Raw genomic sequence first — 24,797 nt, 5'->3', positions numbered from 1 at the left:
AGCTATAATGATTTGTTTGGTTTAAAAGCCATTATTTGTGTGGTACAATTTGCTTATTCATTAACTTTTATCGGCACAGGGAAATGCAATCTGATCTCAAAAGTGTGAAGGAGAACTTACTATAATATTTTCATTGCCACATGAAACGCCAGACCTATTAAAACTCCTTACCTATTAATGATTTCCAAAATAGCCAGTCCATAAGCTCATAATGTGTCAAACCGTTAACACATTATGAGCTTGTAGATCTGCTATTTAAGCAAACAAAAAACAATTAATTTACGTTTTGCAATTTTATTTCTCTCTATAATGACATGCCCGGAATTGGGATAGCGGTGTTAAAGTGGTTCACTTTGAACATTTCCAAAGGTCTGCTTTCATGTCACACTGAAGAAAAAAGATTTTTTTAAAATCAAAAATCAAATCAAAACAAAAGCCAAAGAATAATTTTCCAGAGAAAGACTGAAAATCCAACAGTCAGAGAGACACCCTTCTGCATTACCGAGAGTCAAGACCAAATCTGTGATTTGTCGAAGCGTGAAAGGAGCTAGTGCCGTTTTTTTGGAATAATTAGCACAATATGTACAATTATAATGTTTAGGTAGTATCATTATAAACCTATGTTCTTGCTGTTCTACGTACAGTCAAAACCTTTGCTTTTATGAAATGTCAGAGAGACCATTAGGGTTTTTACGGAATATGCCTCTGAACATGTATTCTATTGCTAGTTTGACCCATTCTAACACTCTTTCATCTGATTAATAATTATCAATTAGACAAAACCTCTATTGCAGAGAGAGAGAGTGGTGGATATCGTGTTAAATAACTCAGTGGAATGGAAGAGTGTCTCTCAGAAATATTTAGTTCAGATTAGCTGGACATGCAATACCCTGGTGTAATGGTGTGGATGGGTTAAATGGTGTCAATGAGGAAGAATAAATATAATCATAATCATGACGCTAATACAGTGGTTCTCGGGGACCCCCAGGGGTCTTTTGAGGTGGTTGCAGGGGGTCCCTAGCTAATAGTTAGGAACCAAATAGACCCAAAGAAGTCTGTAACTCCGAGAGCGCGGGTCCATTCGGTTCCATTTGTACGCTCTCAGAGTTATGGGGGGTCTGTGGCATAATGTATACCAAACTGGGGGGTCTTGAAAAAAAAACGTCTGAGAACCACTGCACTAATTAGTCAATAATAATAATAATACAAAATAAAACAGAAGATGACACAATGCAGCGCACTGAGAGGGAAAGCTGAGGCTTGTCATTTCCCTGGGAATGCATCTTCCAGTAAAGTTATGGAAACAGAAAGAAAGGCCAGTCAAACAGTCAAAATGAGCGAATAAAGAACCAAAATAGAGAGGAGGGTATGCCCTTCATACTGGGCCCATTACCTGGACCCTAGGGGCAATAGGCGTTGTTCTTCTACTAAGGCTTTGGCTCTGGATAAGCAAAATTAAACGACAAAGAAAAACAAAATGCAATAAAAACCAAAAAAAATCCACAAAACAACAACAAAAACACACGCACTCGCACTCGCACACGCACACACACACACACACACACACACACACACACACACACACACACACACACACACACACACACACACAGTAATATCCTCAGTTGTAAGTACTTAAACCCGCTTGTCTTAGTAAAGTGGACCTGAGTCTCTGCGTTACAAATGGATGAATTAACACTGAGGATTTTACTGTGTACATAGATACATACATATACATACATACAGTATACTGTACACTTTTAAAATAAAATGGTATTTTTGGAGGGGAGACATTTAAGCCAGAGGATTCATTCGTTCAGCACTGTCCTTATTTTCCTTTTCTTTTTTTCCCAGCATGTTTATTGCAGTGGTGTACTCAACCCTAGTACTTGAGTCAAAGTATAGATACTCCTGGTCAAATATAACTAGGGAAAGTTGCTCAGTCAAAATGGAGTGCTTGCTTTTCAAAAGTACTTGCTTTTAAACATGATTTATTTTGTAAAATCAATGCATTGCTGTATGCATTTTCATTTTTCAGAAAGTAAAAAAGAAAAAAAATCACTAATAGCATACAAGCAGATCTACAAGCCCACAATGCATCGCATCATGACATGTGAGCCTGTACACGATTTGTCTTTGAAATGTAGTGGAGTGATAAAATATTTATAAATACTCAAGTACAGATCAAAAAATGTAGTTAAGTACAGCACTCACTCAAGTAAATACCAAGAAAGTAGTACTTGGTTACTGTCCACCACTGGTTTATGGTATGAATTCAGTGCTGATCATTTAGTCTCAGATTATCTGCTTCTTCACCACCGCCTCTTTCTGCAGCAGAGAGTTCTGCACAGCAAATTATCGATGATGAGTCATAAACTATGACTCATCGATCGGTTTATGACTCATAATTATATCCCTTTCTTTTCTCTGCGGGCCAGTCTCTGCTCCTCTCTGTTCTCAAATCGTTTTGCGTCACAGCGACGTTATCCACCAATTGCCCCCCCCCCCCCCCCCCCCCCAACACAATTTAAACCCCGCCCTTCCACCCGCTCCAAAAATACCACACTGTAGTTTCTGACTACACAGAATTCACGATCGGATGCAGCATATTACAGGAGGAGAGTACATTTAATAAACTGCAGTACATTTCAGTTCATTTGGTGGGGGGGGTGGGGGGGGTTTCAAGGTCTGTCGATTCGTGACAATGGAGAACTAGGGCAGCATTTTGTCTGCAAAAGGTTTTTTGCACACAGATACAGAGGTTGAGGGACGTAGGTTTGTTTTTTGATTTACTGAGCGCGGGGCTGTACTGTACTTTGTGTCAGAAGAAATACGTATCCATGCAGAACCTCCGACATGAGAGGCAGCCTGAGCTGAGCCATGCTGAGTGAGCAGTCAGTGGTGGTGGAAGTAACTAAAAGCATATTATCGTTGCTGTCGGGCAGAAACCTCTTATCTCCATATTGTAACTTTTTGTGTTTTTTCGTAAGTGTTACGCCTTACTTGATCATACTGCAGCGTCATACAAAAGCAGTAAAAGTAGCAGATAATGCAAGCTCGAAACGCGGCGCGAAGCCACGCGTTTCGAGCATGCAGATCTGCTACTTTTGCTGCTTTTGAATTTGAAATCCTGAAAAGTAGCAGTTTTTGGACATGTGAGGTTTCCACCCCGACAGAGACGATTTTACTCAAGTACTGATGCTGAGCCGGATCCATGCTGCGTTGTGGGGAAACAAACACCACTGCAGGGAGGGGTACTAGTACCCACCCACACTCTCTTGACCCCCCCCCACCTGGCCCTTTCCCAGACCAGGCGTTAGGGGCAGCAGCCCCATGGGCACCAAGCTCGGGAGGCTTGGGCCATGGGCACCAGACGCCAGGGCAAAAAAATATATAAAAAATACTGTACTATTGAAGTAACAGCGGCGAATGGCTGCTGAAGTAGCACTAAAACGGTGCCGAAAATGTCCGACAGCACCATGACAAAAATGGGACATTCTGCATAATTAGTTTATTTTACTTTTGGTATTTTTAGTATATTTTAATGTCAATACTTTTGTACTTCAAGTGAAGTTGAAAATGACAAAAGGACTTCTACTAGTAACAGAGTATTTCTACATTGTTGGTATTGCTACTTTCTAGTAAAACAATGGTACTTCGTTCACCACTGTCAAAAACAACCTAGACCTAGTAGTGAGGGCAGCCTCACATATACAGCTTCTAGAATGGTGAAAACAGCACTTTAGCTCAATGCTCTCCTCATGTCGTGAAGGTGTTTCCCCGGTACCCAGCAGTCTAATTCCCACCTGGCTGCTAAATTGGAGAGTTGATTTATCCCCTGTTTTAATGCAGGCCTCTACCGACTCACCCCTGGAGTGTATTTTGTAGCAGATAATGGGAAACACAGGGATACACACAGTAACCTGATCTACAGGCCCAAGCCTGGACTGGGTGAAGAGCCAAGTGAACAGGGTTCCCCCACAAGAAGCACTGCCTTAGTGTACTTGCACTGGTTTTGAAGTATACTAAATCCACACGTCATGAGGTAGTAATACTAGTACTAATAGGCGACCAAAAACCTATGTCAGTTTCAGATAAGGTTCTCAGAACATAATTTGTGCCCTGCTGCTCAGGAGGTTGAACTAAACCTGTGTTCTGGGAACCTAGAACTCGTATCATACAAAATATATATGCTTAACACATCGCGTGCCAGTCGCGTAGATCTACGCCAAACGATTTAAAGCCGCAGTGTGCCAGTCGCGTAGATCTACGCGACTCGCATTTCCCATGTTAAATCGAAAAAGTGCACATTCCGGAATTTTTTTCGACCCATTTCCGGTTCCGGGGCCGACCGGAAACGGAATAAAACTGGTTCCGGTTTTTTCGCTCGCATCCGTTTCCTGTCTGGGCGTCAGCTTAGAATGGATTTATCTCCCTTGTTGTTTTCCTCACCGCATTGTCCTGTCTAACGTTCTCGCCTGTAACTTCAAAATGGCGGCACGGATTCGCTCGGATTTTTTTGTATTCGTTTTTCACGGATCCCGTGTTTGTGTCGAACCAAATGAACGCGGATTTTAAACGGATTTAGCGGGGGCTATGACGACATGAAAAAAACAAAAAAACAACAAAAAGAGCTTGGCACTGGTAGGTACATTATGAGATTAACCTCTGGCGTCCAATGTGTTAAAGTGGTGGAAAAAGTACTCACATTTTTTCAAAAAAAAAGTATCAATATTGCAATGTAGAAATACTCTGTTACAAGTAAAAGTCTGGAATTCAAAATTTACTTGAGTAAAAGTACAAAAGTATTGGTATCAAAATATACTTAAAGCACAAAAGTTGAAAGTACTCCTTATGCAGAATGTCCCATTTCACAGGTTTTCAAATGTATAAAATGTATGAAAATCTTTTGAAAATAGCAAATCTACAAGCTCACAATGCGTCGTATCACGACGCATTGTGAGCTTGTAGATCTGCTATTTTCAAATGTCCGAAATGTGTAGGGCTGAAGTGGTTAATGTATGTTTTGTAATAATAATCCAAAACAAAAAAGTAACTAGTAACTAAAGTTTTCAAATAATTTTGGTGGAGTAAAAGTACAATATTTGCCTCTGAGATGTAGTGGAGTAGAAGTAAAAGTACAGAAAATTGGAAATAATCCACTAAAGTAAAACATACCTCAAAATTGAACTGAAGTACAGTACTTGAGTAAATGTACTAAGTTACTTACCACCACTGTATATATATATATATATTTATTTTTTTCTAAAATAGCAGATCTACAAACTTGTAGATCAGCTATTTACGCTAGCCAACACAAGTGTCTTTTGGTGTTGTAGGCAAAGCAACCCGTGTGAACACATTGAGAACACAGACAGGCCCCAGTGGGATTCAAACACAGGACCAATCGATCTGCCTTTGAGGCTACAACAGTGCTAACCACTGAGCCTAGCGTCACACCTCTCTCCGGGTCCATCCTTTACACTCTCAGACATGATTTTATACTTGGTTGCACGCCGTGTCACACACTGGAAATGGCAGATCTACAAGTGTAACAGAGTGGCTCAGAGCCTCGATCTGCCTGAAGACCAAAAAGCCTAATATCTTGCCCACCGGCAAAAGGGTGGATTCACCCTTTAGGCCAGAGTGGATAAGATGTTTGGCTTGTAGATCTGCTATTTTCAAAAGATTTTTATACAATTTATACATTTGAATTGGGACATTCTGCATAATGAGTACTTTTACTTTTGTACCTTAAGTACATTTTGATACCAATACTTTTGAATTTTACTCAAGAACATTTGTAATTCCGGACTTTTTTCTTGTAACGGAGTATTTCTACATTGCAGTATTGATACTTTTACTTAAGTAAAACATTTGAGTACTTGTTCCACCACTGCAACTTGTCACGGTGTATCACACTATGTGGCTTACATAGATCACGTTGTGAGCTTGTAGATCTGCCATTTCTGGCGCGCGACACGTGCGACACACACAAACTTAAGCATAATAGTTCACTCTGTAAAGTTACATGAAAATTCAGACTATACAGATTTTGTAACATTATACAAAACAGACTGTTCTCAGGCCTGGTCATGTTGTGTCGCATGGTGCATGTCTGTGTGTGTGTGACTTACTGAGAGCTGTCCTGACAGGTACTGGGGGGCGTCCCGCAGCATGCTGGGGCTCATGGGGGACGTGACAGAGATGGACGGCCGATCCATCTTCTGGGACTCAAAAGAACTTGAACCTGAACCAGGAGGAGAGAAAGGCAGCAGAAGAGGTGTTCAGATTGGGGACAGACAAGATATAGGGATCCTCAGATTTTTTTGGCACCATAGAATAATATATCTCGTCGCAGTCGGGCAGAAACCTCTTATCTCTATATTTGAACTTTTTGTGTTTTTTTGGGCAAATTAACACCCTACTTGATCCTACTACAGCGTCACACAAAAGTATCCAAAATAGCAGATCTATAAGCTCGAAACACGTTCCGAGCTTGTCGATCTGCTAATTTTGCTATTTTTGAATTTGAATACTAAAAAGTAACAGTTTTGGAATAGGTTTACACCCGACAGAGACGACATTCATACTGAGTTTTTTGTTGTTGTAAATGAATGGCCTGCTTCGTTGCATAAGAGTGTAAATCGTCTATTTTCGCTATTATTGAACATTTTTGAAAGTGAAAGTTATAGTGGTTAATATGTCTGTGGGTATTTATAAATATTTAACCAATGCAAAGTATTAACACAAGCTGGTGACAAATAATAACTGCATTGGATCCATTGGAACACGGGTTGCCCTGCCAGACAGCAACAATTTATATTTTACAATAGGTGGTTTTGTTTTAATTTAACCCATTGAATCCGGAAACGCATCTGTGTATTAACCACTTTAACCATTATTTTATACTTCGACTCAGTGCAATCTGCTATTTTTGAAAAATCGTGAACATTTGTGAAAATCTTTGAATATATATATATATATTAAAGCGAACATTTGTAACTCAAAGCTTTGCTTCTGGGGGGGTCCCTGGGACAAAATATTTTCAGATGGGGTACATTTCATTACATTACATTTCATTACATTTCATCATTTTGGGAGGTCCTTGACATGAAAAAGTTTGAGCGCCACTGATATATATATATATTTTAAGCTGATTTAGAAGACATTTGTAGAATCCCCAGAGGCAATAAGATTTGAGTTACAAATGTTCGCTTTAAAAAATATATATATTCAAAGATTTGCACGTATTTTCCATGATTTAAAAAAAATGCAGATCTACAAGCTCATAGCACTCGGTGACACGCTATGAGCTTGTATATCTGCTATATTTTTAATAGCCTAAGGAATAAAAAAATGACACAGATGCTTTCCTAATGGGTTAAAGAGAGAAGAGGAGGAATAAGGTCACAGCGTGCGACGTTACGACACGGCAAGAGGAGAGAGGTGGAGCAGGAAGAGATACAGGGCGACAGAATGATGGAATCAACTCTCCAGGACGTTTCGTTAGCTTGATGTTTCTGGGCTGATTAATTGGATAAAGAGGCCCAATGAGCTGTGGTTACATGTATGGTATAGCAGGAGGGGGGAGGGGAGGGGGGGGGGGTAGCCAAGACGTACTTGATTCCAGTTGTGCATGTGTGCTGTCTGGTATCCTTGGAATATCTCTGAAAGAAGAGATAGAGATGGAGAGAGAGAGAGAGAGAGAGAGAGAGAGAGAGAGAGATGGAGAGAGATAATTATAATTTAGGCATTTAGCACACAAACCGAGACCCGCAACACACGCACACACGCACGTACTGTAGTATCTCTGACACGTTAACCTCATAATTTCTGTATACTTCTCGCATGGAGAATAGCGAAAAAAGCCAATCCAGTGAGCTTGTAGATCTGCTATCTTATGTCATTTTGAAACTTTTTGAAAAGTATAGAATATTTATAGACTATTTCTGACAATATAATGATGACCCAAAAATGTGATCTTTGGCCCAGACCCCAGGTTGGGAACCACTTATTTCGCAGAAACTCTTATCCAGAACAAATAAATGGTAAGTAATCATATAAATAGAATGCAGAGAGAACAGTGTTGCCTCAAGAAATTAGGATACCACATAACAATAAACCAAGCATCTATCTAAATAACATGCTATCAAAATAATATTCTGTACATTGAAACTATAGGATAACGGGTAAACAATGAACCTAGCATCTGCCTAAACAACATAAAAATTAAATCACATCCTTAACATTTGGTGGTAAAAAAAAACAACAACAACAAAGAAACAAAAGAACGAGTGAGCGAGCTATGTCTGCATACGGTGCACATAGTAGCCTTATCTTTGGTCAGTCGCTAGCATCAATCGAAAGAGAAGAAGGAGGAAAAAAGGTGGCAAGAAGGGAGGAGGGGATAGTTGGATCAATTTGGGCTAATGCTGAATGCACAGTGCTTTAATGAGCCTAAGCAGCGCATTAGTCTTCATTCTGCCACAGGCTCCCTCAGCAGTACAAAGAGGGTCAAATATGGGACTTGACGGAGCGAAAGTGGTTGCTTTTTTTTTTACCCTACTATCTCTGCTTTCCAAAGCTGCTTCTGTTTTTTTTATGTGGGGAAGAGCATGTGAAGAACCACTGCTCCGTCCCATGGAGCAATGGTTCTCAACCTTTTCAGCTCGAGACATTATACAATACATTATGAATTAACCAATTAAGCACAATTTCTAAAATAGTGAAAAATCTACAACCTCACAACAATACATCCTTTTTTATTTACTTTTATTCTTTTGAAATAGTATTAATAAAAAGGTTTTAATAATATTTACTTGTGGCCCATAAAAATAGGTCTGACCCAAAAATGGGTCCCCGCAGCCAAATATAAGAGTAATGTATAATAGGCTTTGCATTATTTGATGTATTCAGATTTGGCTCAGAACTAACAAAGTGTCCCACGAGTACTTTGTAAGAGGTTTCAGAAGTGTTGTGAAGGTCTCACCCTATAGGCCGCGAGACCACCAGCTCCACCTGGGGCTCTGGCTTTGACTCTAGAATTATATTGTAAACTTCTTTAAATGTGGCTCCTTGTAAAAGTCTCCCGTTCCACTCTAGCACCTGGTCACCTGCAAGACAGACGAGAACAAGATGACATGCAATGTTTCCATATAAAACAGTGGTTTTCAACCTTTTTAAATATCAAGGTCCATTATTTATTCGGCATTTGAGCCACGGACCACCGTTTGATGAGATTTAGACTCTCAGACCCAAGACTCCATAGGAGAGACAACAGGCAAACATGGATCAAAATAACAGTTCTTCTACATTGTCTAATTGTGTAGACTTCTTATAAATTAAGTAATGCAGATGTTTAACAATAATGTAACTCTTGAGAGCGTAAGTTAAAGATCTACCTAATAAGGGTCCATTTAGCTGGGGACCACCTAGAACCTCCCCAAGGACCACTGGTGGTCCCCGGACCACTGGTTGAGAACCGCCGATATAAAACATTGAATAAAACGTTCGGAAATTTGTGTTTGGTAGATTAGGTCTCTGGTGTAAAACATTGCTTTTTTTTGGGCAATAACTTTTAAACCGTTGGAATGCCTGTTTATTTCCCTTTTAAATGGTGCTCCGTTTGTAAAATATGAAATATTTGCCAAATGTTCTGTGCCAATGCCAAGCAGCTTATCGCTGCTGTCGGGCAGAAACCTCTTATCTCCATATTTTAACTTTTTGTATTTTTTTGGTAAACTAATGCCCTCCTACTTGATCACACTACAGCGTCATACAAAAGCTTCAAAAGTAGCAGATCCACAAGCTCGAAACGCGTTTTGAGCTTGTGGATCTTTTTTATTTGAATCCTGAAAAGTAACAGCTGTGGACATATGAGGTTTCCACCAGACAGAGACGGTATTCTGCTTATTCAGCTGTGCTGTTCATCCCAAAAATGTTCCTTACAAACGGGGAACCATTTAAAAGTGAAATAAACAGGCTTTCCAGCTGTACAAGGACAAAATCTACCAAACACAATTTTTTATTGCATCAGACATAAAACTAAAAAGTTAAATTCTGCTAACCGATTAAGGGAAATAATAAAATGCAATACACTGTGCCAAAAACCCAATGTGAATGCACATATTTTGTTGACTGGAAGCATTACTGGTGTTTTGAAAACGAGAATAATGTAGTTTGTACCTGGTCTGAGGTGTCCAACAGTATCCGCTAGACTGCCTTTCCTCACTTTGGTGATGAAAGCACAAAGTCTACCAGATTCTGTCATCTTGCCACCCACCACCTGTGAAAGACAAACATAGAGAACATATTTATATATATATATATATATATTAGGGCTGGGCGATATGACTTCAAATCAATATCACCATTATTTTAAACACACAGCCTCGATAATGATAAAAATGTAATAAAATAGTGAAAATAGCAGATCTACATTCTCACAAAGTGTTGCAATGTGACACGTTGTGAGCTTTTACATTGGTTATTTTTGCACACCACCATCGTACAACAAAGTATAATACAAGGTTAAGTAGTTGATCAGACTAATCACTTTAGTCGATTATAAAAAAAACTATTTGAAATTGTTCATGTCGATTCATTGATATATAAGTAAATAATAAAGAAATAAAGAAATACATATATATATATATATATATATATATATATATATATATATATATATATATATATGTATAATTAAAAGAAATACTGCTTCTCGAATATTAACCTTCATGAGCAAGATTAAGTCAGTAATTGGTTCTAAATGTCGGTCTCTTTAAATATGGATATATGATATATGAACATGATGCTCTTCTCGACAAAACTGTTTTTTGATTTTTTCTGCAAATACATCACAGCACACGTCCGTTTTGTCCTGTTGATGTCATAGCTTTGCCTTCTGCCTGCGAGGAATGCTTCCTCAGTAAAAAGCATTACGTGGGAAGGCTCAGCAGACAAAGAACAGTTCCTTTCAGAAACAGAAATGTCCAGGGCCATGCTGCATGCTTTCTCCCCTGGGGGGGCTGAGTGTGCGCTGGTATTACTCTCTGTGGTTGTGGAACAGTGGTGGAAAGTAACTAAGTACATTTACTCGAGTTCTGTGCATAACCACTTAAACCCAATATGGTTGAGCGGAGTCCCTCAGGGCTCAATGCTAGTGTATTTTCACTCTCCTGTTATTGTCGGGAAAGCTTTTGCTGAAAATAGCCGATGAACTTGTCGTAAGCTTGTCGATCTGCTATTTTCTGCTAAAGCTTTCCCCACAATACGGATGCTGGGGTTTAACCCATTAAGGCCTGAGTCCGATTCTTAAAATGTTTTCTAAATCCTAACAGATTTTTTTTTTAAATATAAAAAATATTTTTTTACGATTTTTCAAAAATAGCAGATCTACAAGCTCGTCTGCTATTTTTGAATAGCCAAAGAAATCTAAAATGACACAGATGCATTCCCGGTCTTAATGGGTTAAGATGGTCAAGTACAATGTCAAGGTACTTTTACTTTACTTGAGTATTTCGGTGTCTCTTTATTATACGTTATACTTCTACTCCACTGCACCTCAGTGGCAAATTGTGAGCTTGTTTTCGAAAGTATTTGCAGAGGAAACATTCGCACATCCACGTCCCGCTCAGATGCAGGTGCGTCGGACGGCAACAAACGAACCAATCATGAAGAAATATTCATGAAGAAAAATCCTGCTCTTGCTCTGCAGCATACATTTTATTCAAGCATCGACATAACATTTCGGTCCCTCAGGACCTTCACACAGAAACGGCACCATCATGCTCTTATATAGATACGGAGAAAAGAGTTTTCTGCCCGACAACAACGAAAAGTACTTTGTTTACGGCTGGCTCTCAGTGGTTCTATAACAGGCCCGTGGGCCACAGCTGTACCGTACAGTACCGACTCCACTATACTCTGCTCCACCCCTACACGGAGCATCATCACACAAATAGAAATGACTCTTAATCCATTAAGACCAGGAACGCATCTCTGTCATTTTAGATGTCTTTGGCTATGCGAAAATAGCAGATATACAAGCACATAGCGCGGCTATGAGCTTGTAGATCTGCTATTTTTGAATTCATCGTGAATATTTGTGAAAATCTTTGAATATATATTTTTCAAAGCAAACATTTGTCAAATATTTTGTTCCAGGGACCTTCCAGAAGCAAAGATTTGAGTTAAAATTTGTTAGCTTTAAAAAATATATATATTCAAAGATTTGCACAAAATGTTCAAAATTGTTCAAAAATAGCAGATCTACAAGCTCGTGAATATCTACTATTTTTGAATAGCCAAAAGGAAATCTAAAAATGACACAGATGCGTTCCCGGATTGAATGGGTTAATGGCAGCTGAATGCCAACAAACAAAAGGAGCTTAGAGGGAATGGTCTGCTAAATGAAATGGTTTTATGTAACATCATCATACAGGGGCCCTGGTAGACACTGAGTAGGACAGAGAGACAGACAGACAGACAGAGACAGAGACAGACACAGACACAGACAGACAGACAGACAGACAGACAGACAGACAGACAGACAGACAGACAGGGGCTGAGGTGAGAGCTAGAGAGAGAGAGAGAGAGACACACAGGAAGAGAGAGAGGGAGGGAGGGGGATAGAGCAATGGTGGAAAGTAGTAAACCTCTTATCTCCATATTCTAACTTTTCGTGTTTTTTCGTAAATTAACGCCCTGCTACGATACAATTTTATACAGTATTGGCCCAACGCTTGAAGTGGCCACTTCAAATTTGCAGACTGCCTTCAAATAGGTTTCAATGGGCTTTAATTAACCTTAAGCTTGTTTTGAACTCCAACAAAACAAAATGCATGGTATTTACTAGGTCTCCAAACATAAATCCCTCTACTGGTATTTACACCATTAAAGGTGAACAAATTGAGCTGGTCACATCTTATAAATACCTGGGCATTTGGCTAGATGCCAAGCTCTCATTTAAGGTGCATGTGGTGAGCCTAACCAAAAAACTAAGGGGTCAGATTGGTTTCCTCTACAGAAACAGGTCCTGTTTTTATTTTGCCAGCAGAAAGACTATTAATCAATCTGTAATAATGTCTGTTTTTGACTAGGGGGATGTGCTGTATTATGCATGCTCCACTCTGAAGCCTCTTGAAGCAGTCTACCACAGTGCCCTACGTTTTATTACTGGCGATGACTATCTCACCCATCACTGTATTTTATATGATAAAGTGGGTTGGCCATCTCTCGCAGCTCGTAGAGAGCAACACTGTATTTTATTTATTTATAAGGCCATGTGTGGTAAGCCTCCTTTGTACCTATCCTCGCTTTTAGAACCAAAGGTTACTGACAGTTGCGATTGGTCTCAATAGAGACATTTAGGGTGCTCCTTGAGGACACACTACATAGTAACTGCACCTGTTTCATGTAACACTATATTCATTTGCATCTGTGACATTGTAATGTGATTCAAATGTTTGTTATTATTTTTCATGACTGTATGTATGTGTTTTATATGCTGTTATCAGGGTGTCCTTGAACAAGAGAGCTTGCTCTGAATGGGCTTCCCTGAATAAATAAAGGAAAAAGAAAGAAAGAAGACTTGATCATACTACAGCATCACACAAAAAGCATAAACAATAACAGATCTGCAAGCTCAAAAGCTTGTCAACCTGCTATTTTTTAATTAGAATCATGAAAAGTTAACAGTTTTGGACATGAGGACATGAGGTTTCCACCCAATAGAGGCGATTTACTCAATTACTGTACTTGACTACAATTTTGAGGTATAGCACTTTTACTTTACTTGAGTATTTCCAATTTCTGATACTTTATACTTCTACTCCATGACATGTCAGAGGCATTTTGTACTTTTTTACTCCACTACAATTATGTGACAGTTACTTTACAGATTAGATACAGATGGAGTATTAATGCAAAACATACATTAACCACTTAAACCCCATATTATATACGTTGTCTATATGTCTATATGCCGCATCCGCAACGCATCAACAAAGTATGAATCGGGCTAGAGAGAGAGAGAGAGAGAGAGAGAGAGAGAGAGAGAGAGAGAGAGAGAGAGACAGACAAACAGACAGACAGACAGACAGAGAGAGAGAGACATGGAGCGTGTATAGAGCAGCAGTGAGTGATGGGTTGGCTGGGTGTTTTGCTAGCTTGTTTGGCCGCTTGCTGCTGAGGAGACAGAAACACACAGAGGCACTGAGCACTGAGCAGACACAAACATGTCCACTTCACCAAGCTCATTCAATCACTAATGATTTTTCCTCTTGCATCTTGCCAGCTTCTCCTTTTCTCCCCCTATCCCGATGAAACCCTCGTCCATGCACGCTCCTGTGAACTCTGGACGCTCAGCTCGTTTTCTTTTTACCAGCTCTGCATCACGTGCACATTGTTCCATCAATGAACGTGTTATTAGCAGTGGTGGACAGTAAAGCCTAATAGGCTCTATGCACAGCAGCCATATTGTGAAGACAGTCACAGGTGTTACCAATGATACTAATGAAGGCTCTGTTCCATTCTGATATTGTGCATGTTGGCTCACTGGAAACTCTGCTACACCAGTGGGTCTAAAATGTGGGTCCAGGGACCCTCATGGTTCCTTAAGGGGTTTCCAAATGGCTCCTTACCGGTGTGTAACTCTGAGAGTTATGGGGGTCGTGGAAATTGAAAAATCTGAGATCCACTGTGCTACTCTAAATGGAACAGAGCCTTCATTAGTATCATTGGTAACACCTGTGAAGGAAGTGATAATATGGCTGCTGTGCATAGAGCCTATTATGCTCTTTTGCGTCGTGCGATTGGTGTCTCCCCGAAAATTTGCAAAGAGCAGCAGACCTGCAAGCTCAAGACGAGCTTGTATGCTACTTGTATGCTACTTCTGATGTGTTTGTGTGACACTGTAGTATGATCAAGTGGGGCATTAATTATTTTACGAAAAAACACTAATAGTTAGAATAAGGAGATAAGAGGTTTCTGCCCGACAGCACTGATATGTCTTTTTTTCCCCCGAAAAGATTTGACAATACATATTGAATTCCGGGAGGTGGGACCCCAGTCTGCTGACCAGCACTGCACAAATCAGAGCGACACGCCCACATAATCGCCGGTTGTGAACTTGTTAATAATTCTAAATTGTCACATATTCGTGATTGTTAAAAAAAAAAATACCATGCTATAACCATTATTTTATACTTTGGGCTATTCAAAAATAGCACATCTAAAAGCTCATATAGCTGGGCACCGAGTGCCACGCTACGAGCTTATAGATCTTTTTTTCTCTTTCTTTTTTAATGTGTGCAAATCTTTGAATACATATATTTTTTTTAACAATTTAACATTAACATTTTAACATTTTTAACTCAAATCTTTACTTCTGGGGATTCTACAAATGTCTTCTAAATCCTAAGTAAAACAAAGAAAAACTTATGTTGCTATAATATCAGTGGTCCTCAAACTTTTTTCATGTCAAGGACCCCCAAAATGATATGAAACGGACCACCAAAATTGGCCTTAAAAAACGACCATCAAGGGGAGGTAAATGTAATTTCCCCATCTTTTTTGGACATATCGTGTTTGTATTTGTTGATGACATGTATTATTGAGCTAATTTATTTATACTATGTTGATTAATTGAATACATAGTACCACAATGGAAACAATTTCCCAGGACCTTTTTTTGCGTCATCCTTTTAGCCTTAATGTCTGACTGTACCACGTGCCGTTTACATTTCTGACTAATAAAGAATTCAATAAAACTTTAAAAAACGGTGGTCCGCGGCCCACACCAGTTGAGGAACGGTCTGTTCCACGAGTGATTAGTTTGTGTTGATAGAGCCGCTGAATGTAGATCGTTAAAAAACGGTTCAACACAATCGCGCCTGCACAATTACAGCACTAAGTATCAAACACTGCTCATTAATATTAATCTGGAAGCTAATTAAGTCCCCTAATGAATATTAATATTGAGCTACACAGTGATGTAATCAATAATTGGAAGCCAAAAGGGCAAAGCGGCCCAGATGAGTGAGCTAAAGAGACAGGCGGGCCACATTATGGTAGAATTCAACGCTATCATACTTGTGTACAGTATTATACACATGAGTGCAGATGGACTGACAAGACAAAGACTAGAACACACACAGTAAATCCTACATACATCCTTCATACGCTCCAACGCCAATTCACTCAGTCTCATCGCTTTGCCCGTTGCACAGACCGTATGACGGAAGCATTTTTGAAAATTGTGTGAGTCAACAGTCTGGCTCGAGAGACTAACTTCCTAGAAGTACTCTTAATCCATTAAGACCGGGAACGCATTTGTGTCATTTTTTAAGATTTCTTTGGCTATTCAAAAATATGATATATATATATATATATATATATATATATATATATATATATATATATATATACAAGCTCATAGCGTGGTGGTAGATCTGCAATTTCTTTTTAAAAATCTTGGAAAATATGTGCACATCTTTGAATATTTATATATGTTTTAAAGCGAACATTTTTAACTCTGATCTGTGCTTCTGGGTCCCTGGAACAACATATTTTGAGATGGGGGTTCACAGCCATATCATTTTGGGGGTTTGAGGATTTAGAAGACATTTTTAGATATGTATATGGACCCCCCATCTAAAAATGTTTTGTTCCAGGGACCCGCAGAAGCAAAGATTTTAATTACAAATGTTTGCTTTAAAAATATATATATATTCAAAGATTTGCACAGATTTTTATGATTTTTCAAAAGAATAGCAGATCTACAAGCTCTATGAGCTTGTAGATCTGCTATTTTTTTATAGCCAAAGAAATCTAAGATGACACAGATGCGTTCCCGGATTGAATGGGTTAAGCCATTAGTATCCATTCATTGCACGTTTCCCAACAAGATCGGGCGACAGTGGCTCAGGAGTAGAGTGGCCGGAAGAGCGGCCGGATGGTAACCGCAAGGTTCCCAGTTCGATCCCGGGCTCCCCCAGAGTTAGTGTCCTTGAGCAAGACACTGATAGCCTGGCGTAGCTAGACTATATCACTAAATCGCAGAGTGCATTTTTATTTTGCACTCGCAGTTTCGTCTGGTCCCAGGCTAAGACACTGAACCCCTAATTGCTCCCGATGAGCAGGTTGGTGCCTTGCATGGTTTCCTCCGCCATCGGTGTGTGTGTGAATGGGTGAATGTAATGCACAATCTATGGAAAGCGCTTTGGATAAAAGCGCTATATAAATGCACCTTTTACCATTTAGAACGGGCTCTTCATACAGAGTGAGGAGGAGGAGGAGGATCTCACCTTCAGTCCCAGCAGAGCTCCTGAGTCTCGAGGCACACTTCCATCCTTCATCCGCTTGTTGAGCAAGATGCGCCCTATGAGGCGATCCCCGTCTTTGGACGGCTGCCATGTCACCGGGTGCTACAAGGTCAAGAGCGACAACACAACAACACACACCTTCTGTTTTACAGCTTATATCCAACTGGAGATTTATCACTTTAAAAGACACACACACACACACACAAAAAAAACAGAGCATTGTCCGTAGTGGGGGGGTGGGGTGGAGGGGTGGTGCTGGGGAAGAGAGGAGGGAGGGGGGGAGGTGGGTTCGGTCCATTCACTTGATCGAGAAAGAGAGCCTCACACAAACTCTTGTTTGAACACAGTATGATGTTTTAGAAAGCTAGGGTGATGCTTGAGTTCAATTTTAGAGCCGTGTGTGTCACTTTTTCCACAGTGATCAGTGATTTAATTGGGATACCCAGTGCATACCAAAGAATGTCTTATAGGGGCCGTGCCCACAGAAAAGCGTTAATTTATTTATTTTTGAGCAGCCAGCACCAGTCTGTATGCCATGCATTTCTATGGTAAGGACACCACGCTGCAGCGCTCCTCTTCCCAGCCAGCCGAGCATCGCACTTCAGAGCTCCCCCAGTTTCCAGTGTTTTCGTAGCGATCTGGGATGAAAATATTGTAACTTCTGGAGAGGATAGCGATGCTCAACAATCTCACATTTGATCCTTCTGGCTGTGTCAGTCTGACAAACCCTGACATGTATGTCCTCCTATAAGGCATTCTTTGGTATTCACTGGGTATCACGATAAAAAAACAATATTACTGTGTGCACATTTTAAAAACTGATGACTGAAAGAAACCATTTGGGTCACGATTCACACCTTAGCAGGACTTAGCCTTTGTTGTTAAAGTTATGTTCATTTCCCGAGCTTGTGTGGAGCTGCCAACAATGATGGTAGAATGGGTTGCATGCAGAAGCAGTCCATGCACAGTGAAGCAGGCAGCACCCCACCCCCAACCTAGCTCTGGTCCATGACAGCGTCAGCCAGAACTCGCCGGCGCTACGCAAGGGCAAGGGACTGTGTATTTCCTCATTGACCGGGTTTGTGATGTCTACGCTGCAGTAAAAAAAAATCAAATCAAAACGTCTTTGTATCGGTGAGTAGCGAAATCATATTCTTTATTTTTACTACACTGTAGACATCAGTAGACATAAAAAAAAAAAAACTGGTCAGTAAGGTAGTCCCTGGCATTAGTGTTAGAGCTGTGGTTCTCAAACTGGGGTCCAGGGAACCCTCAATGTTCCTTGAGGGGGTTCTAAAAGGACCCTTAACAGGTCTGAGAGTGTACAAATGGAATCTTTGTGCACCCTCACAGTTATTGGGGGGGTGGGGGGGGGGGACTTGAAATTTAAAAAAAGTTTGAGAACCACTGGGTTAGAGAGAACTCACTAACGCTATGGACCAGAACTAGCCAACACCCCCCCAAACCCAGCAGTCCTTCTCAAATCCAAGGTGCAGTAGCCGGGGGTTTCAGGGTACAGAAGCATGCCTCACTCCACCTCGCTCCACTACTACTACACACAAACACACACAGTACAACCATTGCTAAGGGTGGGAGTATAGCGGAGGAAAGCAAAACAAATAAAAAGATTCAGATATATTTCCTACGACACACAAACAATTGAGGTAGAGACACATATAAACGCAGGAGCTACGAGGAAGATCGAAGAAACGGGAGAAAACGGACGGCACAGAATTCAAGGCATGAGACACAAATTAGGATGAGACCTCAGACGTGACAGTGAAAGGGAAAAAAGAAAAACAGATCGTCTGTGCAAAACAAATTCAACCTTCCGTGAGTCGGTGTGTTTTTTCTTAATACTGCATAATTCAGGTTTTGTAACTGGAGTGAAGTGGAGAACTTCTGGGGATTGTGTGTGCGTGCGTGTGCGTGCATGCCTGCGCATGTGTGTGTGTGTGTGTGTGTGTGTGTGTGGGTGTTCTGTTAAGAGTGGGTGGTGCATGGTGTGGAACGGGGGAAGCAGAACGATGGCCAAACGCATGCTCCGTCATGCGACGGTGTTGCGCAGCTGATATAGCCGATATACAAGCTCACGACGTTCCGCGGATGCGCCGCGTTATGACTGTATAGGGATGGGACGAATATGAAAATTACATGTCACGATTATTGTGGCGAAAATAATTGCGATTAACGATTACATCGCGATAACTTGTAGATGTGCTATTTTTGGCGAATGGATTTAGAGTGGAGTGAAATGAGAGCGTACCGAATGCGCTCTTTACAGGTCTGTTTCATCAAGTACAGAGGGTTTAAGTGGTACTGAATTTGCAGCTCAACAAAAGCTAATTCATCCTAGTGTATGACGGAGGACAATGTCACGATAAATCAAAATGTCCGTGATACGATTATTATGTGAGCGTTTTTTTTTATCACAATAAACGATAATAACGATTGTCGTCCCATCACCTGGTTGTGAGCTTGTGTATCGGCTTTAATGCGGCAACGGGGGACACCGTCGCACGGCGAAGTATGAACCAGGCTTTAAAGAGGGGGTGTGGCGGGCCTGTGCAGACAGAGGTGTTCCCTCTAAGACGCACTGCTACACATTACAGAGCAAGACAAGGTACGGAGAGGACTAGCATGCAACCACGAAGGGGGGAGGGGGACCCACGTTTCTGTGTGTGCCATGACAAACATAGGGGGGTGGGGGGTGGGGGGGTGGGGGGTGTTTGAGTGCTCTCCTGTAAAAATACTGGATGTTCCATTTAATAATAATGCCTTGAAGAGCAAAACAACAAGTAGCAAGCAAAGAGACTCACCCCCGCCCCCCAAAAAGTAAAACCGAAAAAAGAATTAACACAATAATCTCAGGAAAAAAACAAAACCAAAAAAATAAATGAATAAAAAACATCTCACCTATTTTACAATTTAAGAGACAGAGAGCAAACAGTATTATGGATAGGTCATAAATAAAATAAAATAAATCAAAACAAAACAAAACAATGCAGGCTAGATTTGGTCTCAGTACCTTCTCACTATGGCTATGCTCCTCGTTTAGGGTAGTGCTACTGCACGTATCAACTCCCGAGTCTTTAACCTGCGGTTCGCACCATGCCAAGTCCTCTTCAAATGAGTGTCCCCCAAAGCGCACCATTTTCTTTTGCCTCTCAGATAAGGTGTGTGTCGGCTCGGACATAAATGCCTGCTCAATAGTTTGTCTTTTTCCCCTTTGACTGTCCCCTACAGGTGGTGGGAATAAAAAACAAGAAAGGAAACAGAAAAAACAACATGCAAAAAAGGTGTAAATAAAACAAAAGGAAAAAACATGGAATGACTCAAAAAGACTCTGAGAGATAGATAGGGAGTTCGGGGAGGGGGGAGGGGGGGGGCGGGGTCTAGAGAGGGGGGAGAAGGGGGGAGCCGAGGGGGGAGGGGGCGGGGCCCCGCATGTCTCACCAAAGACATTGGGGAGGCCTCGCTGCTATGCCAAGACGCATGGTCCCACCAATGGCCATCCAAATCTCCTGCGGGATATGAGGGAGTGGGCAAACATAACGCATATACACCAGAGAAGACAGAAACAGGGACTTGTGAGGACGTGCCAGCCGGCGCAGCGCCGCCGACCGCTATTCACTGGGTTTCTCAATGTCTGGTCCGGGGGACCACGATGGGGTCCAAATAGACCCTTTTATAGCCTGATTGATACGACTCCGTCGTGCGGTGAGAATTGCCGACCTACAAGCTTGTCGGTAGGCAATTCTCGGGCCGTTCCTCGGCGAGCGACGTCTTCTCGCGACGGCGCGTAAATTAGGCTTCACGGCTCTGTAACTCTTGAGAGCGTACAAACCACATGGCGGTGACCTTGCCGGTCCAGACGTTGAGAAAGTAGTGCCATTATTCCCACGGTGGCCCTTTTTGCTCTTTCGTCTTTTCGACGTTAAGACCAAGATGGCCACCGTGTGAATTATGGTCAATGACAGAGATTGACATCAAGGACATTAACACTCACTCACCCCCTCACACACACACACACACACACACACACACACACACACACACACACACACACACACACACACACACACACACACACACACACACACACACACACACACACACACACACACACACACACGTTGCATGCGCGCGCGCACACACACACACACACACACACACACACACACACACACACACACACACACACACACACACACACACACACACACACACACACACACACACACACACACACACTCCTAACAAACAAGTGATACGGGCATAAAACTCAATCATGTGCATACACACTCAAAAGGCGAGCAAAGGTGAGATCATTGTATTGCAATGCAAAAAGGTAACGCTCCTGTGAAAAAAAGTGGAAACACAGGTAAAGACATAATACTGTAAGTAAGTATGGATCAACGTGTAAACGTTGAAGAAAGCTGATCTACAAGCTCTCGACGCTTGAACCTCAACATCACAATGCTATGCATTTGTAGAAATAAATTATTTTAACTCATTCACAGCAGCCTGTGAATGATCCAAGCACCTCCGAAGAAGAGTACACCCAGAAATCACGTCATCACAACAAAAAAAATCTAGGCACCTTTCATGTTAAAGGATTTATAAAAGTCAAATTGTCTCGGCTTTCTGTTGTTTTTCTGATGTTTTTCAAAAAACAAGCCACATTCAAACAGATATTGCTCTGGAATGGAGGATCGCGGCCATTTCTTTGTGTGTAATGAGCCAATCTCCGTGACGACGAAGGTCACGGAGAATATTCCATGATTTTTCAAAGGTACAGTAAAATCGCCGTTTTCGCTGGCAACGGGCCCGGAGACGGATGAGTGAATTAATTAATTCCTGGCAGTGAAAGAGTTAATAATTGATTAGGTGGTTGAACCGTTTCACCCCTACTCTCCTATTTCCTGGTTTAGGCCTTTATCTTGCACTAGTATCTACAACAGCCAGAGGGGGAGGGAAGAGTGTCGGCCCGAGAACATGGCTCACACCATCTATTATTCACTGAAACCTCTTCCGCTATAGTGCAGCCATTCCCAACCTGTGGGCCATGAAGATACAGCAAGCGTGCACCCAAATCATTTATAATAATATGTTTATAATAATAAAAACATATATATATAATTATATATCTTTTCTGTAAAACAGTGAAAATGTTGTTTTGATTGTGATACAGAATACCAATAAACAACAAATAGGAATTTAGAGGGGCATGACATTTTTTAGTTTGCTTTCCAGTTCATGTTAAAAAAAAAACTACAGCAGAAAGCAACACAGCTGCACCAAACAAATTAATAATGAGTGTGTTAGATTTTCATTGGTGTGTCCAGAGCCAAGGGCATGTCAATGTTCAAGCATGATAGACATATTGACAGACCTAAAATCTAACACACCCATTCCATTCTTAACAGTATGTTGCTATATCAATGGTGCTCCAACTTTTCCATGTCAAGGACCCCCAAAATGATATGCATCACGGCCCACCCATCTGACCAACCCATCAGATGGGCGCACCCATCTGCCGTGTTAAGCGGTCAGATGGGTGTGATTTCGATATTTTCGGAATAGTTACAGAGTTACTGTAGATGTTCATTTTTAAATCTGAACTCCATGCGCGTTAAGCCTGATGTAATAAGTTGCGCGTGTCATGCAACAAAGATCTACAAGCAGATCTACAAGCTCACAATGCATCATACCATTGTGAGCTTGAGATTTTTTTACTTTTCTTCTCGAGAGTTTCAAGTGGGCCCTGACCCAGAAAAAGGTTCGGAACCACTTGCCTTAGTGCTTTCAATTTTGGTTTTGTTTTGGGGTTTTTCCAGAAAACAAGAGCATTAAGCACTTGGCCCTTCTTGTCGGGGCTGTAACTTCAAATGGGTCTTCATGCTAACTAAGTTAGCATGCCGCTATCTATCTTATCCAGGCTGGATCTTGCAGGATGAGGAAGCACACATCTCTAATACGTTTAGTTCAGTGCTACATCAACCTTAACTGACCTCCATCTAAAGTGCACCGGCCGGCTGCCGAGAGAAGCTTTTTAAAGATGGGGTTCATGATTACAACTTCTGTAGGCTAGGGCAGTGGTGGAAGAAGTACTCTGATTTTTGTAAAAAGCCTGCATTCAAAATAGTACTGGCGTCAAAACGTACAGTCAGCGATGGAAGAAGTACTCAGATTTTGTTTGCTTAAGTACAGTAAATGCGGAAATGCCACAATGTAGAAATAGTCTGTTACAAGTACACAGCCAATAATCAAACTTTTACTTGTTTATCTCTGTAGGCAACTCTAGACAAAAAAAGTGCATTGCCTTAAATGTAAAGTATAAAGCAAAGGGTGGCGTGGCGTGTAGTCAGTCAGTGTGCTGGGTTATGTAAGTGTCCTCCTAACAAAGCAAACACCACTACATTATTGATGTTGCATGGGGCTTTCCAGGATCGCTATTAGTAGCCAGGCAGAAAAGACAGAGAGAAGCACATGGTTTAGTTTAGAGTGTAGGGCTACTCAACCTAACATTTTGCTCAGGAGCCCAGCAAAATACAGTGTCCTTAAAGGGCCTTAAATCTTTGGGGGTCCTTGACATGAAGAGAACTACTGGTTTAACCAATAGTTTAAAAGAATCCACCACAATTGAAGTGGGAAAAAAGTTACGTTTATTTTGGAGTGACGGTTTTTTCTAACAATGCATGGTTTTGTTTGCTGAGCACCCAAGGCCAAGAAAGGTACACAGAGGAAGCGCACACCTGCTCCAGCTTTAGATACTTGGTCTAATCAACTTTTAGGCTTTAACTTGGATGTAATAATGCAAGTTTTATTAGTTTAGTACATAATCAAGGCTACTGTGTTGTGTTGCGTTTGCAAGGACTCTCTAGTAAATGGCCCTGAAAATCCCACTGAGCCATTTATTTGGGCTGGGGAGTCCTTGTACATGTGCCGTGTCAAAGTAGGTTTAATTATGTAATCGAGAGAGTGCACAGAGAGGATACAGACTCTTAAGCCCAGATTTGGGGCTGGGATATTTAGGAGAGTATTAATGCGATCAATAAAATCATTACATAATTCAGTCAGGCCTCTGATCTGCTCTCCAAAACACATTAATAGATATAATGACAGATCACTTAGTTTTGGCAGTACATTGAATCTTAACTAGATTACATTTAGCATAAGTGCTGAAGCAGCACATGCAGGCCCTCGTCATGCTGTAGGTAGGTTATGCGGATATTTGTGACCGTTCTATTTTAGCTCAGAAATAAGGGTCAGGTTCCCTGTGACTGTGGTCTCCGGTAAATGTCTCGAAATTCCTCCCCACACACACACACGCGTCATACTGTAGGTAGGTTATGCGGATGTTTGTGGCTGTTCTACTTTAGCTCGGAAATAAGGGTCAGGTTCCCAGTGACTGTGGTATCTGGTCACTGTCAACAAATGAGTTTGTTGACCAACCTGTTCCCCCAC

At 41.1% G+C, this 24,797-nt stretch overlaps 1 protein-coding gene across 5 annotated transcripts in view; it reads right to left on the bottom strand.

Annotated features, from left to right (window-relative positions):
• rims2a (regulating synaptic membrane exocytosis 2a) overlaps positions 1 to 24,797 on the bottom strand; it is a gene marked incomplete at both ends in the record, with an annotated part of 253,903 nt that overhangs the window by 96,850 nt on the left and 132,256 nt on the right. For all 5 annotated transcript variants that reach the window (XM_084053428.1, XM_084053429.1, XM_084053430.1 and 2 more), the window contains 7 exons: positions 1,394 to 1,441; positions 6,138 to 6,250; positions 7,624 to 7,670; positions 8,993 to 9,116; positions 10,189 to 10,288; positions 17,310 to 17,429; positions 20,356 to 20,567. In XM_084053428.1, coding sequence (XP_083909554.1) covers positions 1,394 to 1,441; positions 6,138 to 6,250; positions 7,624 to 7,670; positions 8,993 to 9,116; positions 10,189 to 10,288; positions 17,310 to 17,429; positions 20,356 to 20,567 — 764 coding nt within the window. The remainder of the gene's footprint in view (positions 1 to 1,393; positions 1,442 to 6,137; positions 6,251 to 7,623; positions 7,671 to 8,992; positions 9,117 to 10,188; positions 10,289 to 17,309; positions 17,430 to 20,355; positions 20,568 to 24,797) is intronic.

Source organism: Gymnoscopelus microlampas (assembly GCF_963454915.1).
Source record: "Gymnoscopelus microlampas genome assembly, chromosome: 3".
Taxonomy (NCBI): domain Eukaryota; kingdom Metazoa; phylum Chordata; class Actinopteri; order Myctophiformes; family Myctophidae; genus Gymnoscopelus; species Gymnoscopelus microlampas.
Note: the sequence above shows the minus strand (reverse complement) of the source record. Positions and strands in the feature narration are given on the sequence as shown.